Raw genomic sequence first — 16,740 nt, 5'->3', positions numbered from 1 at the left:
GGCATTTTTCCTCTACTGAGGTTGAACTTGCTTTGTCTATGAGAATTCCCCTTACTCTGAGGTTACAGCAGTCTTGACGTTAGTGTACAAGATATCAGACAGGCTGTTAAGTGGAAACTTGACAGAATGCTAATTTGTTGAGTTTGCCCTGTGGGAAGTGGTATTTCTCAGATGTTTTGCTTCACTTTCCACACCCCTTACTTTAATTAAACATTCTCTGGAATTGCATCAGTTCTGCAGTGGGGGAGTGCAAACCTGACAAAACAGTATATTCGAGGAGTTTGCTCACTTTACTCAGTGGTACCACTGCCTTATGTTTGGGGGAGGGGGGGAGTAAAATCAATCAGTAGAAACGCTCTTGAAATGTTAAAGTGAGTTTTGATGTTCACTGTTTTGCTGATATTTCTGAGTTTTATTTCACATTCAAGTGTTGATCACCAGTACGCTACATTTCTGTCATGAAGCTAACAAAAATATACAGCTGAAAGTGCTTTCCAGCAACGTGTTTGTAGCTCTGCCCAAAGTTAAAGGGTAAATTCATTCCCTCACCCAGTACTATAAATTTGGTAACTCTTATTGTCACACACAATTTTGGCGGTATGTGCACATTTAAATTTAGTGACTAAATTTGACTTGCGTTACCTAAAGGAATTTACAGTTTCTTTTTATCTGCCCTACCAATCTTGCCACCATGCTGCTGTTTTTAGTACTCAGTACATATTATATACTTAATAACCACAAATTTAATGTCTTTCATATTGCATTACTGCAAAATGTGATTAATTGCTGTATGCTAGTTTCTTGAAGACCGTCTTTACATGTTATATGTGCAATAGTAAAGGCCACATTTTGTCTATGTTATCTTACTATAACATGTGATTACTATGTCCATGTTTACATGTGCCACATTTAGATTTGGTGAGAACTGAGGAGATATTCCTCCTTTTCTTAGAAGGATCTTCAAACAGAACCAACCATTTAGTAGTCTCTAAGACGCTGTCCGGTTCGATTCTCAGCTAGAGCGCCTTCTGCGTGGAGACATGCGTGAATGGGCGTACCTTCGTTGAAGGTTGTGCATCAGGGCTGGTAACTCGGCACGTAAAAATCAACTACCAATCATTAGGGGATCGGAGTTCCGCTGTGGCGACCCCTAACCGGGAAAAGCCGAAATACACAACATTATGGAACATGAAAACATAAATAGCCTTTGTACAAGTTAAAGGTCACTCTAAGTTCAAATGGTAAACATTTTTGTGCAAGGGTTATAAGTTAATGTGATTTTCTATTCAAGTGCATTTATTGGTTTGTTTATTCATTTTTTTTTTTTATTTAGACAATCTGATGACGCTGATGGCTACACTGCAACTTTCCTTGTGCATGGCTTGGCAATTGGGCAGACAAGCCTGACAGCAGTGGTGAAGGATAAAGCTGGCAAACCAATTACTTCTGCACCACAACCAATAGAAGTAAGAGACATGTTTTTAAAAACAATAGTACTACTATAACACAAAGTAGGTCTACGTAACTTGCACTTTTAGTGTATGTTAAACAGGATGGAAATGCAGCACTGTATCTGTAGAATTTAAGGCTTCTAATTGCTATAATCAAGACTGCTATCAATATCAGCATATATGTTTAAGAAGAAACTTGCATTTTTAATATTTTGGAGATTGCTGCTATAGATGATGTGGATATATTATTACATGCTACTTGAGCTATGGCCTAAGCTTTCTTTTTGTCTTGGACTTCCAAGACTTTGATTGGACAGCTACCCAATTTGTTGAGACATAAAGTGTCAGTTTCATATGCTGGCATATCTTTTTCCTTCGTGTTATCCTTGTTTCAATTGAAAAAAAAAAAGTTTGTTGAGATTTGCCATCAGTCTCCTTCCACTTTCCAGTTTGTAAAATGTCCCTGTCTTCTCCAGACCATTGAGTGACTTGCATTCATCTGACCTCTGCTGTTTAGATAATGTATCACTATTCTTGGTGCATCTGTACTTTCAGTATACCAGCTTCTGTAGCATCTGATGTAGCAGAAAACTGACAGCTCCTACTTTTTAAATGAATCACAGGCCTGACCGCCTTAAAAAACTCCAGCTATACTCTGTCGCATATCTTCTACTCTGAGGCGATCTCTGCTTAACATACAAGGCCATGTCAAACTCAGAGCTGTTGGACATGCTACACTTAAAGAAATCCCAATCCCTCAGAGCCACACGCCCCAAGGATCTAAACCTTGTCATCACAATAAACAAAACATGCTGGAGGGATAGGTTCCTGACACAGAGACTCCCCAGACTCTGGAATAGACTGCCCGTACATGTCAAGCAGAGTGCCTCTTTGGCCCTCTTCAAGAGGAGCCTTGATGATTGGATGGGAGAAAGGAAATTCACCCCGGGGATCACATCAGTCACCCTGCTAGACAGGGGTCCAGGGAAGTAAAGAGTGTGGGAAGAAATAGCCAGGGAATTGTTATGACTAGGCTTGTATAGGCTCTAGGGCTGATAGCCTAGTACCAACCTATGAACCTAATATACTTTTCATGTAGATTAAACAGTATATAAAGTTGCAGTTTTTGGGTTAACATATTTTTCTTAAGACTGGAAAACTCAACTGGTGGGATCATCATGCGTTTTAAGACCCCTAAATGTATCATTCTATTCAGATAAAAAAAAAATCTGTCCTCATTTTATGTCCAAACATGTCTCATCTGGTTTTCTTTTGATTTTTTTTCTAATGGACATGCAGGTTTGCAGGTCTCTCACAGTTACTGGCTCTGTCGCTACAGTTTAACTAGATGCTTCAGAAAAGTTTGTTGAGACCACGGAGACTGAGAGGTAGGAGTTAATAAATTATCAAAAATGGAAAATATGAGATTCAAGAATGAGACAAGATAAAATGAGCAGTACTGGTATCAAGTTGTAGAGTAGGAGTTTGGCTCTAGGAGTTTTAGAGTGACAGATAATATGGAGTTGGTAGGATAATGGGGAGCTTCGCAGGAGACTGTGTGAGGTAAAAAGGGTAGAAGACTGGCTGTCCAGATTTGAAAATATACAAAGGAACTGGAAATGTGGGTCCTTTAGGAGGCCGGGATCGGATGGGGAAATATAGGGGAAAATATGGCAGGAAAAAGTGAACATGGCTAGAGAAGTTAAGGGTAAGTGGATCAGTAAACATTAAGGTGAAAGGAGGTGAAAAAGGTAGCAAGGAAAGAGGGGACAAAGAAGAAAGTCTTAATGGAAGGATAGTGGTAGACAGCGGTGATAAGTGATGAATGGATTACAGATCCAGATGTGGCCATACAAGAACTAACACTGTAACATGAATAAAAAAAAAGTGCCAGATGGGGTATAATAGGGGGTAAAGTGGACAGTAAAATAGAAACCACTATAGGGGCAGTGGCAAGGCCAGCAGAAATTGGTGGAGAGGAAGGAGTGTATGGAAGTGTTACAGGGAAATAATGCAGGGAGGATAAGATTATCGGAAGCCAAAATACAAAATAAGTAAAACTCTGGACTAGGCCTTACAGAAAAAATAAAAGAAGACAGGAACTGGATCAGGCATAGCTCAGGGAGTGAGGTAGCCAGTATGGATATAGAGATGGGGTGTCTATGCTGGTGGAAGAAGGTTGTAGATTGGAGCATTAAGGTTTTGACAGTTAGAAACTCCTACACTAAGACAATTAAGAAGCTTAATAAGAGAGATGGAAGAGACCTTGTTACACTGAAGCCATTGTCAGGGTGTTAATAAATCATGGAAATAAGTGACCAGGGTGATATTCAAGGTAGAAGAGTGGAAGCATGCTGTAGTGCAACTGACCTGTCAGAAGAGATAGCTGAAATGGTAGCATATACAGCTAAACAGGTAGCAGAATTTGTTTTCTACCAGTTACAAAAAGGTTGTGGTCTCTCTAGTAGGTGGGCAAGGTGTCTGGAGAAGTGCATTCTGCTCTATGTTTGGCCTGAGGAAAGATTGGAGGGGAAGACTCTTGACACCCTAGGTCCTGGGAGCTATAACTTTGGTAGTTAAATTGGCAAGGTAGAAGAATTTCTTAATTGTAACCAATAGTTATGACTGAAGGGCAGTTTGATGTCCTTATATTCACTGTTGCAGTATTCTTCACTTATGGGGATTTACTGCTGTGGAAGCCTGACATTGGCCAGCTTACAAATGCTTTAAGGTACGCCAAATGTCACCTGTACTCTCCTCGCATAGCATAGAGCATAAAGATGACATCCGGACGTACCATCCTCAGAACTTCTTTCCTGCCAATCCAAACGTATCTACAGATCGTCTGTCTGAATGCCTAACATCATTTCTGCCAGTTTGAATGCAGTTTTCATTTGCCAGTTCAATGTCTATGTCTTCTTCCAGGTTATGAGCCTTTGCAGATAAGTACCCAGTTGGGGTTTTGTTTTTTCTTAGCTTTTTTGTTGCTTCGGGGGGTTAATGTCATCCAGGAAGGGTAAATACCAGTGCGGGAGACAAATTCCTCATAAAGACCACCACAATAAGTGTCTTTTTTTGACAGGGAGCTTCTCACAACCATATGACCTGTTCAGTTTGTCAGGATTTCATTCCAAAAACCCTTCGTAGTAGGCTGTCTTCCCTTTCTTTGTATCTTGAGAACCAGCGACTTAAGCTTCTCACTAAAGATACAGTGGAATGAACTTCCTGCCCAGTGGGTCAGCTGTTAGGGAAGAAGAAGATGAAAAGGTTTAGACCAGAATCTTCCACTGTCCAGCCTCTGCCAGGTGTTTCTCCCAAAGTCGGTGAGAACTCGGAGGCTCGCTCAGCTATGTCGTTGGATTCTTCTGCCGCGACCAGGTTGGAGGCCGGTAAAGATCCAGCTTGCAGCACTTCCGAGGCTTTGCAGACTTCCATTTTGGACATTCTGGGGGAACAATGGTTGATTATTTCCAAGGGGCCTAGGGGTGTTCCACAGATTTTAGTTAGGGAAGAACTTCCTGCTACAGTTATTGAATGCCATCCTGGGTCAGAGCCTTCTAAGTGTTATAGGGCAGACGTTCCTTTGAAGAAGAAAGAAAAAACTAAACTTGTTTCTCCTGCTCCTAGGGGTCCACAGAGAGAGTGGCACACCTTTGTTCAGGGGTTGTTTAATGCTTTGATGGCATTAAAACCTCCTCAGGGGGTTTCTGTTCCTGCTCCCCTTTGGTCTTCCACTCCCCTTAAAAGGCCCAGGAAACTGGATTATTCTGAGGAAGAGTTAGATTCTGATGAGGAATCCCTGGCTTATTCTACTTAAATTCCTTCTCTTTTGGGCTGTTGGTCAGAGGAGGAGGTGGAATCTAATAGTCCTGATACTCCTTTTGAAGAAATTTCCTTTGGGGTCACAATCTCTTGGATGATGATAATTTTTTAAGTGGGATTGTGCTCAGGTCTCTAATATCCATAAGAGGTACTCTGAGTTGCTGCAGCTGGAATCTCCTAAACCTGCTGCTATTCCTCCTGTTTTGGCTGCTTTGTTGGATGCTTTTTCCAGTGCCTCTAAAGCTCCTGATTCTCTGCCCCCTGCTTCTAAGAAGGCTGATAGGTTTTATAGGGTGCCTGAGGATTGTACTTTTTGTTGAAATGTCCTGCTATGCCTGATCCCTTGTGGTGTCTGTAGCCTCTGACAAGCCCTGTCGCTTGCTTCCTTCGCCTAAGTTACTGCCTTGACAAGGACAGTAGAACCATGGAAAGCCTGGGTAAGAATGCATACACTTCTCCTAACCTAGTTTTTAGGGCTATTAGTTATCAAACCCGTATGTCTTGGCTCTCCTTTCTCAGGCCTGTCAGCTTATTTCTGATCTTCCAGACTCTGAGGGTAAAACTTCTGCTCTATCCTTGTTAGGGACTTCCTCTCATAGGTTCATAGATTAGTACTAGGCTAGCTGCCCTTTAGGGCCATTTTAAGCCTAGCCAATTACCTTATGTGAGAATAAAGCTCTGCACCTTATTTTCATAAGGTAAATACCTTAACCATTATGCCAAACTCCCACCCCGTGGCTTGTCATTCTATCAAATGTAGTTATGATGCAGCAGATGCCTTTTCTAGGGATGCTGCTTTTGGCTCAATAATGAGGAGGTATTCATGGCTTAGGCTTCATCCTTTATCTGATGATATTAAGGCTATGTTGATGGATGCCTGTCTTGATAATAAACCTTTGTTTGGTGAACTTTTGTTTGAGGAAGCAACTGCTGGTTTGTTTCAAGTCCCTTCAGGATTAGGGGAAGGCCTTTACAGGAGCTTAAACGTGTTATTTGTTTCTCCTGTGCCTAAATTTCAGAGAAACTACCCTTAATAAGCCAGCCTTTGTTCATAGGCAATCTCGCCCTCCTACTGAAGGTAAAAAGAGTGTCAAGTGGGCTTCTGCTAAGGCCACTCAGACTTCAGGGAATCAGAAGCCTTCTTTTCCTGATAAATCAGGTGCTGTATGACTATCCATCTCTTCCCAGCCGCATTTCTCTTTCTCTTCCTGTTTGGGTTCATATTACTCAGGATTCATGGGTTTTGTCCATTATTCGCCAGTGGTACTTTATGGTGTGGAAATCCTGTCCCCATTTTATGGGTATTCCTCAACCTCCTCGGGAACAACTTCCTTTCTTCCCCAGAGGTTCTTCAAATCTTTTGACTTGGTGTACTTATCAAGAGGTGCTTGTGTCCCAAAGGGGGAAAGAGGTTTTAATCAGAATGTTTCTAGTGTCCAGAAAAGATGGTACTTGGAGGCCAATTCTAGACCTGTCTCATCTAAACACTTTTCTGAATGTACCATCCTTTTGGATGTTGTCCCTTCATACTGTTTCCTCTCTTGCTCCCTCAGGCCTGTATGATGTCACTGGATCTCAAGGATGCTTATCTCCAAATTACGATCCATTCTTTTTCAGGAAGTTTCTGTTTTTCTCTGTTGATTCTTGGCATTTGCAGTTCTCTGCTTTGCCCTTTGGCCTTTCTGCTGCCCAAGGCTACTCACCAAATGCCTCACTCTTGTGATTGCTTTTTGCAGGTTTCAAGGGTTCCAAATATTTCCTTACTTGGATGATCTGCTGATTCAGGCTTCATCTCCAAAGATACTGTTGCAAAATCATTTTGCCATTTCCCTCCTACATAGTGTAGGGTTCATAATAAACTTCAAAAATTCTTCTCTGACTCCTTCTTAGGATCAGGTCTTTCTGGGTTGTAGGATTCAGGCAGTGCCTATGCTGGCATCCTTGCCGCCTCCAAAGACCCTAACTGTCATTTCCTTCTTTCAAAGTCTTTTCCCTCTGGCCTGCATTACAGCCAGGGAGTTTCTGAGAGCTCTGGGTTTTATGGCATCCACCATTCCAATGCTCCCTCTGGCCAAACACCACATGAGGAAGTTCCATTGGTTTCTGAAGTCAGTGTGGCTTCAACATGCACATCCTCTAGACTTTGTAGTTCCTCTTCTTCCTTGTCTCAAGAAGGAACTTCACTGGTGGATTCAGCAGTCGTCGCTAAACCCAGGGCTTCATTTTCATCCACCTGTTCCCTCTCAGACTCTTCAGTGTGGGATAGGGAGCAGCTTTTGGCTCCCTAAAGGTACAGAGCGTGTGGTCCTTGTTCAGCAGAAGGAGTACATCAGTGTCAAAGAGATGAGAGCTCTTATGCTGGCTCTTCAGGCTTTTCATTCTGTTTTCTCACCAAGGCCTCTCAGGCTTTTCATTCTCTTTTCTCACCAGGGCCTCTCAAGGTAGTTACAGACAATACCACAGTGATATGGTATGTAAACAACCAGGGAGATACAAAATCTTACCTTCTTTGCCAGTTGGCATTCCTGGTATGGGATCTTGCTGTCAAATAAAAAGTCACTCTTCAGGCAGTTTACATCCCTTCAGGTCAAAGCATAGTGGCAGACACTCTGAGCAGGTCCTTAACTCAAACCCACTAATGGATGCCTCACAGGGATGTGTTTCTGGACATTGTCCACCAGTGGGGTACTCCTCAAGTATATCTGTTTGCCTCCCTCTGAACAGACTGCTTTCTCTATTTTGTGCCAGAGTCCCAGGTCCTCTGGTGTGGAAGATGGATGCCCTGTCTTTTTCTTGGAAGGGGATGTTTCTTTATGCATTCCTTTACTTTCCTCTCATTTCAAAAGTCCTGTTCAGAATTCAACAGGATGCTCCAGAAATCTTGCTGGTGACTCCCTTTTGGCGAAGACAGCATTGGTTCCCTCGTCTTCTATATTTAGCCAAGGGCAGTCATCACAAGTTACCTCAAAGGGTGGATCCCACTCACACAATACAAGGAATCTCTCATCTATCCTCAACTGTTCACTCTTCAACTGATACTGTGGGTGACAGCATTTTGATTCCTCAAAATCACCTTTTTCTGAGGATGTACTGAAGGCCTGTCCTGCTGGAGGCCAGGAAACCTACTACTAAGAAATCCTACTTATCCAAATGGAAGAGTTTTTCTATTTGGTGTCTTTCTCGTCATCTGGACCCACTTACTGTGGATGCTCCTTTGGTGTTCTCATTTCTGTGAGTTGTTTGATGCTGATTTGGCCTATTCTTCTATTATAGCCCACTTATCAGCTCTCTCCTTGTCTGCCTTTATCTCCTCCATTATGTTCTAGATTTGAGGCTAAACAATTTCTTAAAGGCGTCCTTCACATCAGACCTCCCGGAAAACCTCTTCCTCCTCCATGGGATCATAATCTTGTTTTGGAGAAGTTAACTCAGGCTCCTTTTGAGCCTGATGCTTCAGCTTCCTTGCAACATTGTTCTTGGAAGACGGTCCTTTTGTCAGCTCTTACTTCTGCCAGACGGGTGTCTGAGCTTCATGCCTTTTGGCTTGTCATCCTTTTTTGATATTACATAAGGACAGGTTGTCCTTGCGTACTAATTCTTCTTTTATGCCTAAGGTGGTTAATGAATTGTCATTTAATCAGTCTATTAGCTTGCCTACTTTTCCCCTCAATGCAATCTGATAGTGAGAAGAGTGCTGCATACTTTGGATGTGCAGAGACAACTCTGTTTTTATTTGGTTAAGACTAAGGCCATTAGAAAATCTGATTGGTTGTTTCTTTTCATCCTAGGTCCTTAGAATTAGCTGTAGCCAATCAAACAATTTCTTCTTGGATTTCAAAGGCTATTTCTTTTTGTTTTCATGGTAAGAGCCTTCATTCCTCTGTATAAGGTCATTCTTCTAGGGCTGTGGCTTCTTCTGCTGCTTTTTTCAAGAGGTTGGATACTACTATTTTGAAGCAGTTACCTGGACTTCTGTGCACACTTTTACCAAGTACTATAAGTTGGATAATATCTTCACAGCTAGAACTGGTTTTGTTGTAGAGGGCTCTACTGCTCCTTCCTCTTGCCAAGTTTCTTCTTGAGCTTTGGCACTCTCCCATAAGTGAAGAATACTGCAACAGTGAATAGTACAGTTGTGTAAAATCTTACCATACCAGTAGATGTCCTGTTGCAGTATTCACTCCCTCCCTTCTTCCCCATAGCCCTTTTCCTTCCTGGATGTATTGTTTACCTCCTGGCTTTCTTTAAATTGGGTGTTCCTATTGAGGCAATCAGTTCTGAGGATGGTACATCCAGACGTCACCTTTATGCCATATGGTACGTGAGGAGCATATGGGTAATATTCGGCATACCTTAAAGCAGCAGTAGGCTTTGGTTTTCTGGCTGACGATGGGCTTCTACAGCATGGAATCCCCATAAGTGAAAAATACTGCAACAGTGAAGGAAAGGGCAACTACTGTTATGGTAAGATTTTATACAACTACACTTTTTTGATGAAGGTACCAGGATCTCTAATGGCTGTGTCAGTCTTTAGCTAGGTCCCCTTTATGTGATAGTCAGTGAAATAGGCTTGTTTCTCAAAGGCATTTACATTATTTTTTTTTATCATTAAGCTTAGGGCCATGGTACACCAAATATTGTTTCTAGCAAGCCTCTCTAGAAGGGTATGAATATCTGCAGGGGGTGTACATGTTAGCACCAGTTTGCAGTCTTTGGCAAGTGTGGTTAACTGCGGAGTTTAGACTTTTACCTTTGCATCAGTGAAGTAGGTGCCTTTGAGGAAGAAACCCAGGATGGAGTCATGAGAAACACCACTAGTTATCTGCCTTTTAGAGAAGATGCCACCAGCTGTTACTGAGTGCATTCAGAGAGACAATTTGCAACCCAGTGGTTGATGCTGAGGTTTATGTGTTGACTAATGAATTTATCAGTAATACCAAGGAATCGTATTAAAGACTTTATTGAGGCTCAGATAGGAAGTGTGGATAGCATAGCGTAATCTTTGTCAATGGCATCTGTTGCATTTTCAAAGAAAGCAACAAGATTAAGTAGACAAGTTCTACCTTTTACAAAGTGAGATAGATTACAGTTGAGGGTTTGTCACCAATCTCATTGTTTGTGATTCACTGATATTACATTTCATGACCTTACAGGTCAAGGTGCAGAGACTACTAGAACAGTAACTGCCAGATCTGTGGTGGAGCCATGAAACGATGGCCATTCTCTAGAGATCAGGTACATACCCCTTTGAGACACCAAGTTGGGAGAAAGTCCGTTATGTAATCTGGGCCCTTAAAGCTGCCTTTTTTTTTATCTTCTCAGATTTGATTCATAGTGATTTTGGGAAAAGGATTGATTAGTGATTCAAGGTAAAGGGAACATAATGATGGGTGGGAGGTTTGAAACTAGAACTGAATTTTCCAGTTAGGATGTTGGTTATGGGATCAGAATAGCTAGTGATGTTCAGTTATAGTTTGGTGCAGTGTTTAGGTGCTACTTGTGGTATTCCTAATAGTTCCAAAAGGCCTTGTGGTTATCTTTTGACCAAATGGCTCCTTTCAGTTCATATCATGCCTCAATATTCCTAATGGCATTCATAAGTTCTTTGCTGGCCTGGCTAAGTGCCTTCATATTGGGGGATGTGGGGAATCATTTATATGAAACAAGTTTCTCATTGTACTTAACACTGGAGAGGGTTGGAGTTCTCATTACATTGGTTTGGATAGGAGTAGAAGTCTAAGGTGTGTGTAATGACCTTAGTGATTGGGTCATGGGGGCTACATTTGAATTTCTTCAGGCCCTCAAGCAATAATATTAGGCTTGCTTTGGAGAAATCTCTGAATATGGTAGCGTTAATGAGGAAGATGGTATATGTTTTCAGGGAGAAGATAGCAGTTTGGTGGTCAGATTTGATCAGGAAGGAAACTGCTTTAGTTGGGGATGCAGGCAGAAGTGACATTCATGTGTGTTGTCACATCTAGTAAGAACTTTGACGTTTTGATTTAGGAAGTTTGTATTGATAAATGTTTTTACGTAAGATTTCATTTTTGTATATTCCATTAGGGAAATTAATCACCCAGGTTGGCCTACTGGTATTAACATGTTCAAAAATCAACTTTTCAAGGTAGCTGTCATGGTCATCCATAGACATGGAGGGGACTGTGTCATTGGTAGTAATGCAGTAATTGGCTTTCAGTGAGTAAAATGTGCAGAGTTCCAAATTTGTGTCCTAAGGAATTTGGTTTGAAGTAATGAGGGTGTTTATAAATACAAATACTCCTCTATTGCTAACAGACTGTTTGAGTGAGTGATAGATGCAGCAGCCTGGTTTGGAAAGAATGCTGAGTGAAACCAAGTTTCAGTAACAATACATGTGTGTGAGTGAGTGTCAGGGAGGCCACATGATTTGACAGCTTCTTGTTCACACTTTACATTGAGCAGCATCACCTTAATGTATATTGGATTGGAATTTACTAGGTTAGTGTGTCCAAGAGATGGCCTTTGTCTAAAAAAGGCAGAACAGGATAGACATAGTTTTAGCCAGTCTGTAGAAGCTCTGAGGAGACAGAGAGAGAGAGAGAGAGAGATGCAGGGCATCCCTGGTGAGCCATGCTGGCCTGTAAATCATTGCATTCCATGCTGGCACACATTGAACCCCCATGCAGTGACACTAGCTAGTCACTTGCTAAGTTAATTGTTTTGTTTTGGAATTGTAAAATCATTTTCAGAGATTGCAAAATACTACTAAAATCAAGTGTCTTTCTTGTCTCTGGCATGAATGGACAGCTCAGCCATGCACCATGTCTTTCTGCATCTTTGGAAGGGGACATCTAAGGTAATTCAGTCTGACGTAGTCTTATTTGGGGGGGGGGGCAACAGTCATAGGATGTAAAGGCTGTCATCACATGAATCCTGGAGTCAGAGAGAGAGAGCTTACCGTTTCAGTCTCTTAGTTCAGCATGGTGAGTGGAACATCAGTGTTTCTGATTGTGGGCTCCCCTATTACTAGTATGTTGTGGCAACAGTTTATGAAGATATGTGTAGGCTTGGAACAAGACTGACAACTCTTAGGTGTGGAAGAAAGTGCATGTGTGAGTGTATAGCTGAGATTTGCCTTAACAGCATCTTTGAGGCTTAACTATTGATTTTTTACAGCCACAATGTAAATGGGTTTAGTGTATAGTAACTGTGATATGATGGCATGCTGCTTACTGACAGCACTGTATACGAGAGGCTAGCCTCTAGACTGTGCTTACTGATGTGGTATGTGAGAGGCTAGCCTCCAGAATGTGCTTACTGACGTGGTATGAGAGTGGTTAACCTCCAGACTGTGCTTACTGATGTGGTATGTTAGAGGTTAGTCTCCACGCTAATTTTCCATACTTTTCACAAATTGCATGAGTGCAGTATAAGAGTAAAGGATTGCACCAGAGTTCATATTGCAAGCAGGCTGGTGATAGAGAAGATCAGAGCAGATTAGTTCTTGTCAACATGGGCTCACAATGAGTGATCAGATAAGTTACCACAAGGATGGAATAGAAAGAGGGGGTGAAGGTTTAGCATAATGGTTAAGGTCTTTACCTCACAAATACAAGGTGCAGTATTTGATTCTGACCTCTGGTTATTGGCTAAGCTTGTAATAGTTTACAGACTGATAGCCTAGTATTTACCTATGAAGGAGCTTTGAGTTCAACAGTGTGTCTTCTCTTCATAGGTTCATAGGTAGGTACTAGGCTATCGGCCTTGGGGCCTATACAAGCCCAGCCAAAAAGGTACCCTGGCTTTTGCCACCCAAGAAAATTATTTTCCTGTGCCACTGTTGAGCAGAGCCACAGAGGTGATCCCCGGGGTGAATTTCCTATTTCCCACCCAGTCATCAAGATTTTTCTTGAAGAGTGCTAATGAGGAGCTTTGTTTGATATAGATAGGTAGTTTATTCCAGAGTATGGGAAGTCTCTGGGACAGGAATCTATCCCTCCGGCATGTTCTGTTTATTGTGGTGATAAGGTTTAGGTCCCTAGAGCGTGTAGCTCGGAGGGATTGGGATTTCTTTAAGTGGAGCATGTCCAACAGTTCTGGGTTTGACATAGCTTTGTATGTTAGGCAGAGATCACCTCTGAGTAGGCGATATGCGACAGAGTAAAGCTGGAGTTTTTTGAGACGGTCTGCGTAGGGCATCTGTTTGAGGCCGGTAATCCTCTTTGTGAGGTATTTCTGTGCCCTTTCCAGTTGTTGTAGATGTCTTGTGAGGTACATACCAAAAGGGGCATTGTACTCTATAATGGGTCTAATGAGTGATGAGTAGAGGGGAACAATTACCTCTTTTTTTCTGGATGAGAAACCTTTTGTGATGAGGTGTGCCACGTAGAAGGATTTCCTGACTACTGTGGTGATGTGATTATCTGCTACTATCTGTTAACTAATGTCTCAATGATTTTGCCTTTTAAACTGAGATGAATGTCAATGAAGCAGAGAGGGCTGGGTAGGTTATTAAGGCAGTGGGCATCAGTGACTTTTCATTGGAGAGACAGTTGAAGAAAATAGACAAAGAGCATAGCAGAGGAGCAAGTAGGGGTGACCCTGAGAATGGCTTGATGTCATTGATATTCATTGTAAGGAGTTTGATTAAGAAGATGGGGAAGCTATAAACTGGTGATAATAGGCAAGGAGGACAGATGTTGCTGGTATCACAGAAACATGGGTTATGGGCAGTTTTGTTATGTGGAGGTACTGAGTTATAAGTTATTTAGGAATGAATGGCCTGTTTGGAGAGAAAATGAATGAAAAGCAGCAATACAGACAGGAAAAGCAGTACTACCTTGTAAAAGGGTGAAAAGGCCATGGTAGAGTTTGAATCCTAGGGTTAGTTATATTATTGTTCTTTAAGAGTTGATTTGTAAAGTAGTAGTGATTCATTTGTATACTGAAATGCATTTCATTTAGTATATACTTGGCTGTTTCTCCCAAATGTAATTGCATAAACATTTGCTTGTTTGAATTTCATCTGTTTTATAAAGTGGTTTGTGATTAAGTGCTAATATAAAAGTTGAGTTGATGTTAACATGGGTGGTGGAGAGTGCTTATGGATAGGTAATAGTGCACCAGCCTAAGACGTTTCAGTAAGGGAGTATGAAAAGCTGCGAGAGCAAGAGTAAAGGAATGTGTGGTGGTAGGAGGAAAGTTATACTAATGGAGAATCTGAATCAGCAAGGAGCAAACTGGAATATTCGAAGCTCCAGTGTAGACAAGGAAGTTAAAGTTGATTGAAGTCTTTGATCATCAAGTGCTCAGTCAGCTGGTGCAGGATTGTATCAGAAAGGAAAGAAGCATGGATGTTGTCTTAATCAAAATGAAGAAAGAGTTCAGGGTTGTCTAGGTGAAGGCAATATCTACACATAAAGTTGTGGTTTAGAGTGGGGGGATGGGTAGGAATACAAAGTTAAAAGTGCTGGCATGAGATTTTAGGAGATTGGATTATGTTCAGATGTAGGTGAATTAGATGCTTGAATACAGCTTGAGGGAGTTAACAAAGGTACAAAAGGGAAAAATGAAGGCCAGTGCATTAACATAAGAATGCAAACTTGTTGGTTAGGACAGTGCTATGATTTATGGTGGATGATAGGGTAGAGCCCTAGCCTGAGTACCTGAGAATCGGAAGAGGCTGACTTGGTGCCATAGGGGGATAGATCCATGTCTCTGACCCAACCAACCAGGGATGTGTCACAGGGGGTATCTCCCACTAAAGCATCCCCATTGGAAACTGAGATCTAGTAGAAGCTGTCTAGTCAAATGAGACAGAATTTGCCTGAGGATCTGCTGCATTTGCATAAGTGAATGTTGCTGTCATGCTTTACCCTTGCTTGCCTGAATTTGTAGCTTTTATGTGGCACACAATTATGTCAGGGTACATTGCAAACATCTAATGCTCTCTGTATGAAGGCCACACCTGCAGATGATCTCCACACATTTGAGAATAAATGGATAGAGTTTCTGTGACCTGCCATACAGTTAGATTTTGGGCCAAAATAGTGGTTGTACTTATGTATGGGGAGACAGGAAGAATCCAGGAAAACACAGTTCTGTTTGCCTAACAGTATTACTGGGGAAATCATGTAGATAATCCAGAGGGAAAGACTAGTTGTTTTCTTAATGGATAACATTTTCCAGGACAGCATGGAACCACGGCCCTGGCCAGAAGGAGATGTTGTATAAACGTTTTTCTTCAACTGGGTTACAAGAGAATTTTTTAGGGGTATGGCAGTAGGTGTCTATGTAGACATCTCCAAAGTCTTTGATTTGTTCCCCTAGATGTGGGTGCTAGGAAACCTACAGGGAGTAGAAGGTAGAACTACAACTGTGAAACTGATTGAAGGGCAGGACACAGAGGGTATTGGAAAGAGCAACAATGACAAGAATAAGAGACATGATTAGCAGACTACAGCAGTGTTTGTTTTTGGTCCATTACTCTTCATTTTGTTCTTTTCAAACATACATGAACGTGTAGAAAACAGGGTCAGACTGTCCTGCTGCTGAGAATGAAAGGAAGTGATTGAAAGGACTAACCAAGTGGGCAGAAAGGTGGCAGTTAAGATTCACTGCAGAGAAATACAAAAAATTGTAGTCTGGTCACCATGTAGGCAGTTGAAGTCCAATATAAACAAATACTTCAAGTACAGAGTTGTTTCTTTGCATCAGCTAGGTATAGTGGAACCAATGTCGTCAAAGCAAGAAAAGGAAGTGAGATGTTGATTACTCATTGTTTTGGGCTTGTAGGAGCAAAATGAGAGGATAAGGCAACAGCAAAAAGAATTTTGTGAAGTATCTTCATGGGGATGGACTTTACAAGCAATGAGGTACACATCACATTCTTCCAGGTCATGCTCAAGTTATTCCTGCAGTACTGAATGCAGCTTTATAGGTCATACAAGGTGGTGGTGCTGCGATAGCGTTGTCGCCTCACAGTAAGACGCTGTCCGGTTCGATTCTTAGCTAGAGTGTCTTCTGTGTGGAGACATGCGTGAATGGGCGTACCTTCGTTGAAGGTTGTGCGTCAGGGCTGGTAACTCGTCACGTAAAAATCAACTGCCAGTCATTAGCGGACCGGAGTTCCGCTGTGGCGACCCCTAACCGGGAAAAGCTGAAAGACACAACAACAAGGAGAGGGACCTCATGGTGCTGGAAGGAGTACCAAAAGGTGTTTGCAATCTTGGGGATAAAGTTGCGACTTAAGTCTAAAAGATATAAATCTCTTTTTCACTCGGATCTGGAAGTGATGGGTATACAAGATGTGATGTAAAGGTATTATCATGAAGGGGAAGAATGGGACAATGCAGGGTTGTATGGATGTACTATTCTGTGGATCTTGAAAAATACTCTTCCACAGGAATGTGGGCACTCATGAGATAGACTGTCAGAATGGCCTTCAATGAGGGTATGAAACAGATGGAGGGAGGCAGAATGTTGAATG

The 16,740-nt window shown here is 41.8% G+C and overlaps 1 protein-coding gene across 3 annotated transcripts in view; it reads left to right on the top strand.

Annotated features, from left to right (window-relative positions):
- The window catches only part of NUP210 (nucleoporin 210), a 2,490,054-nt gene that overhangs the window by 1,499,150 nt on the left and 974,164 nt on the right, over positions 1 to 16,740 (top strand). For all 3 annotated transcript variants that reach the window (XM_044078102.1, XM_044078101.1, XR_006365597.1), the window contains one exon: positions 1,334 to 1,466. In XM_044078102.1, the coding sequence (XP_043934037.1) occupies positions 1,334 to 1,466 (133 nt within the window). The remainder of the gene's footprint in view (positions 1 to 1,333; positions 1,467 to 16,740) is intronic.

Source organism: Protopterus annectens, chromosome 7.part0 (assembly GCF_019279795.1).
Source record: "Protopterus annectens isolate FY-2018-M chromosome 7.part0, PAN1.0, whole genome shotgun sequence".
In the NCBI taxonomy this organism is placed as follows: domain Eukaryota; kingdom Metazoa; phylum Chordata; order Ceratodontiformes; family Protopteridae; genus Protopterus; species Protopterus annectens.
This window is presented reverse-complemented; position numbering and strand designations above follow the sequence as displayed.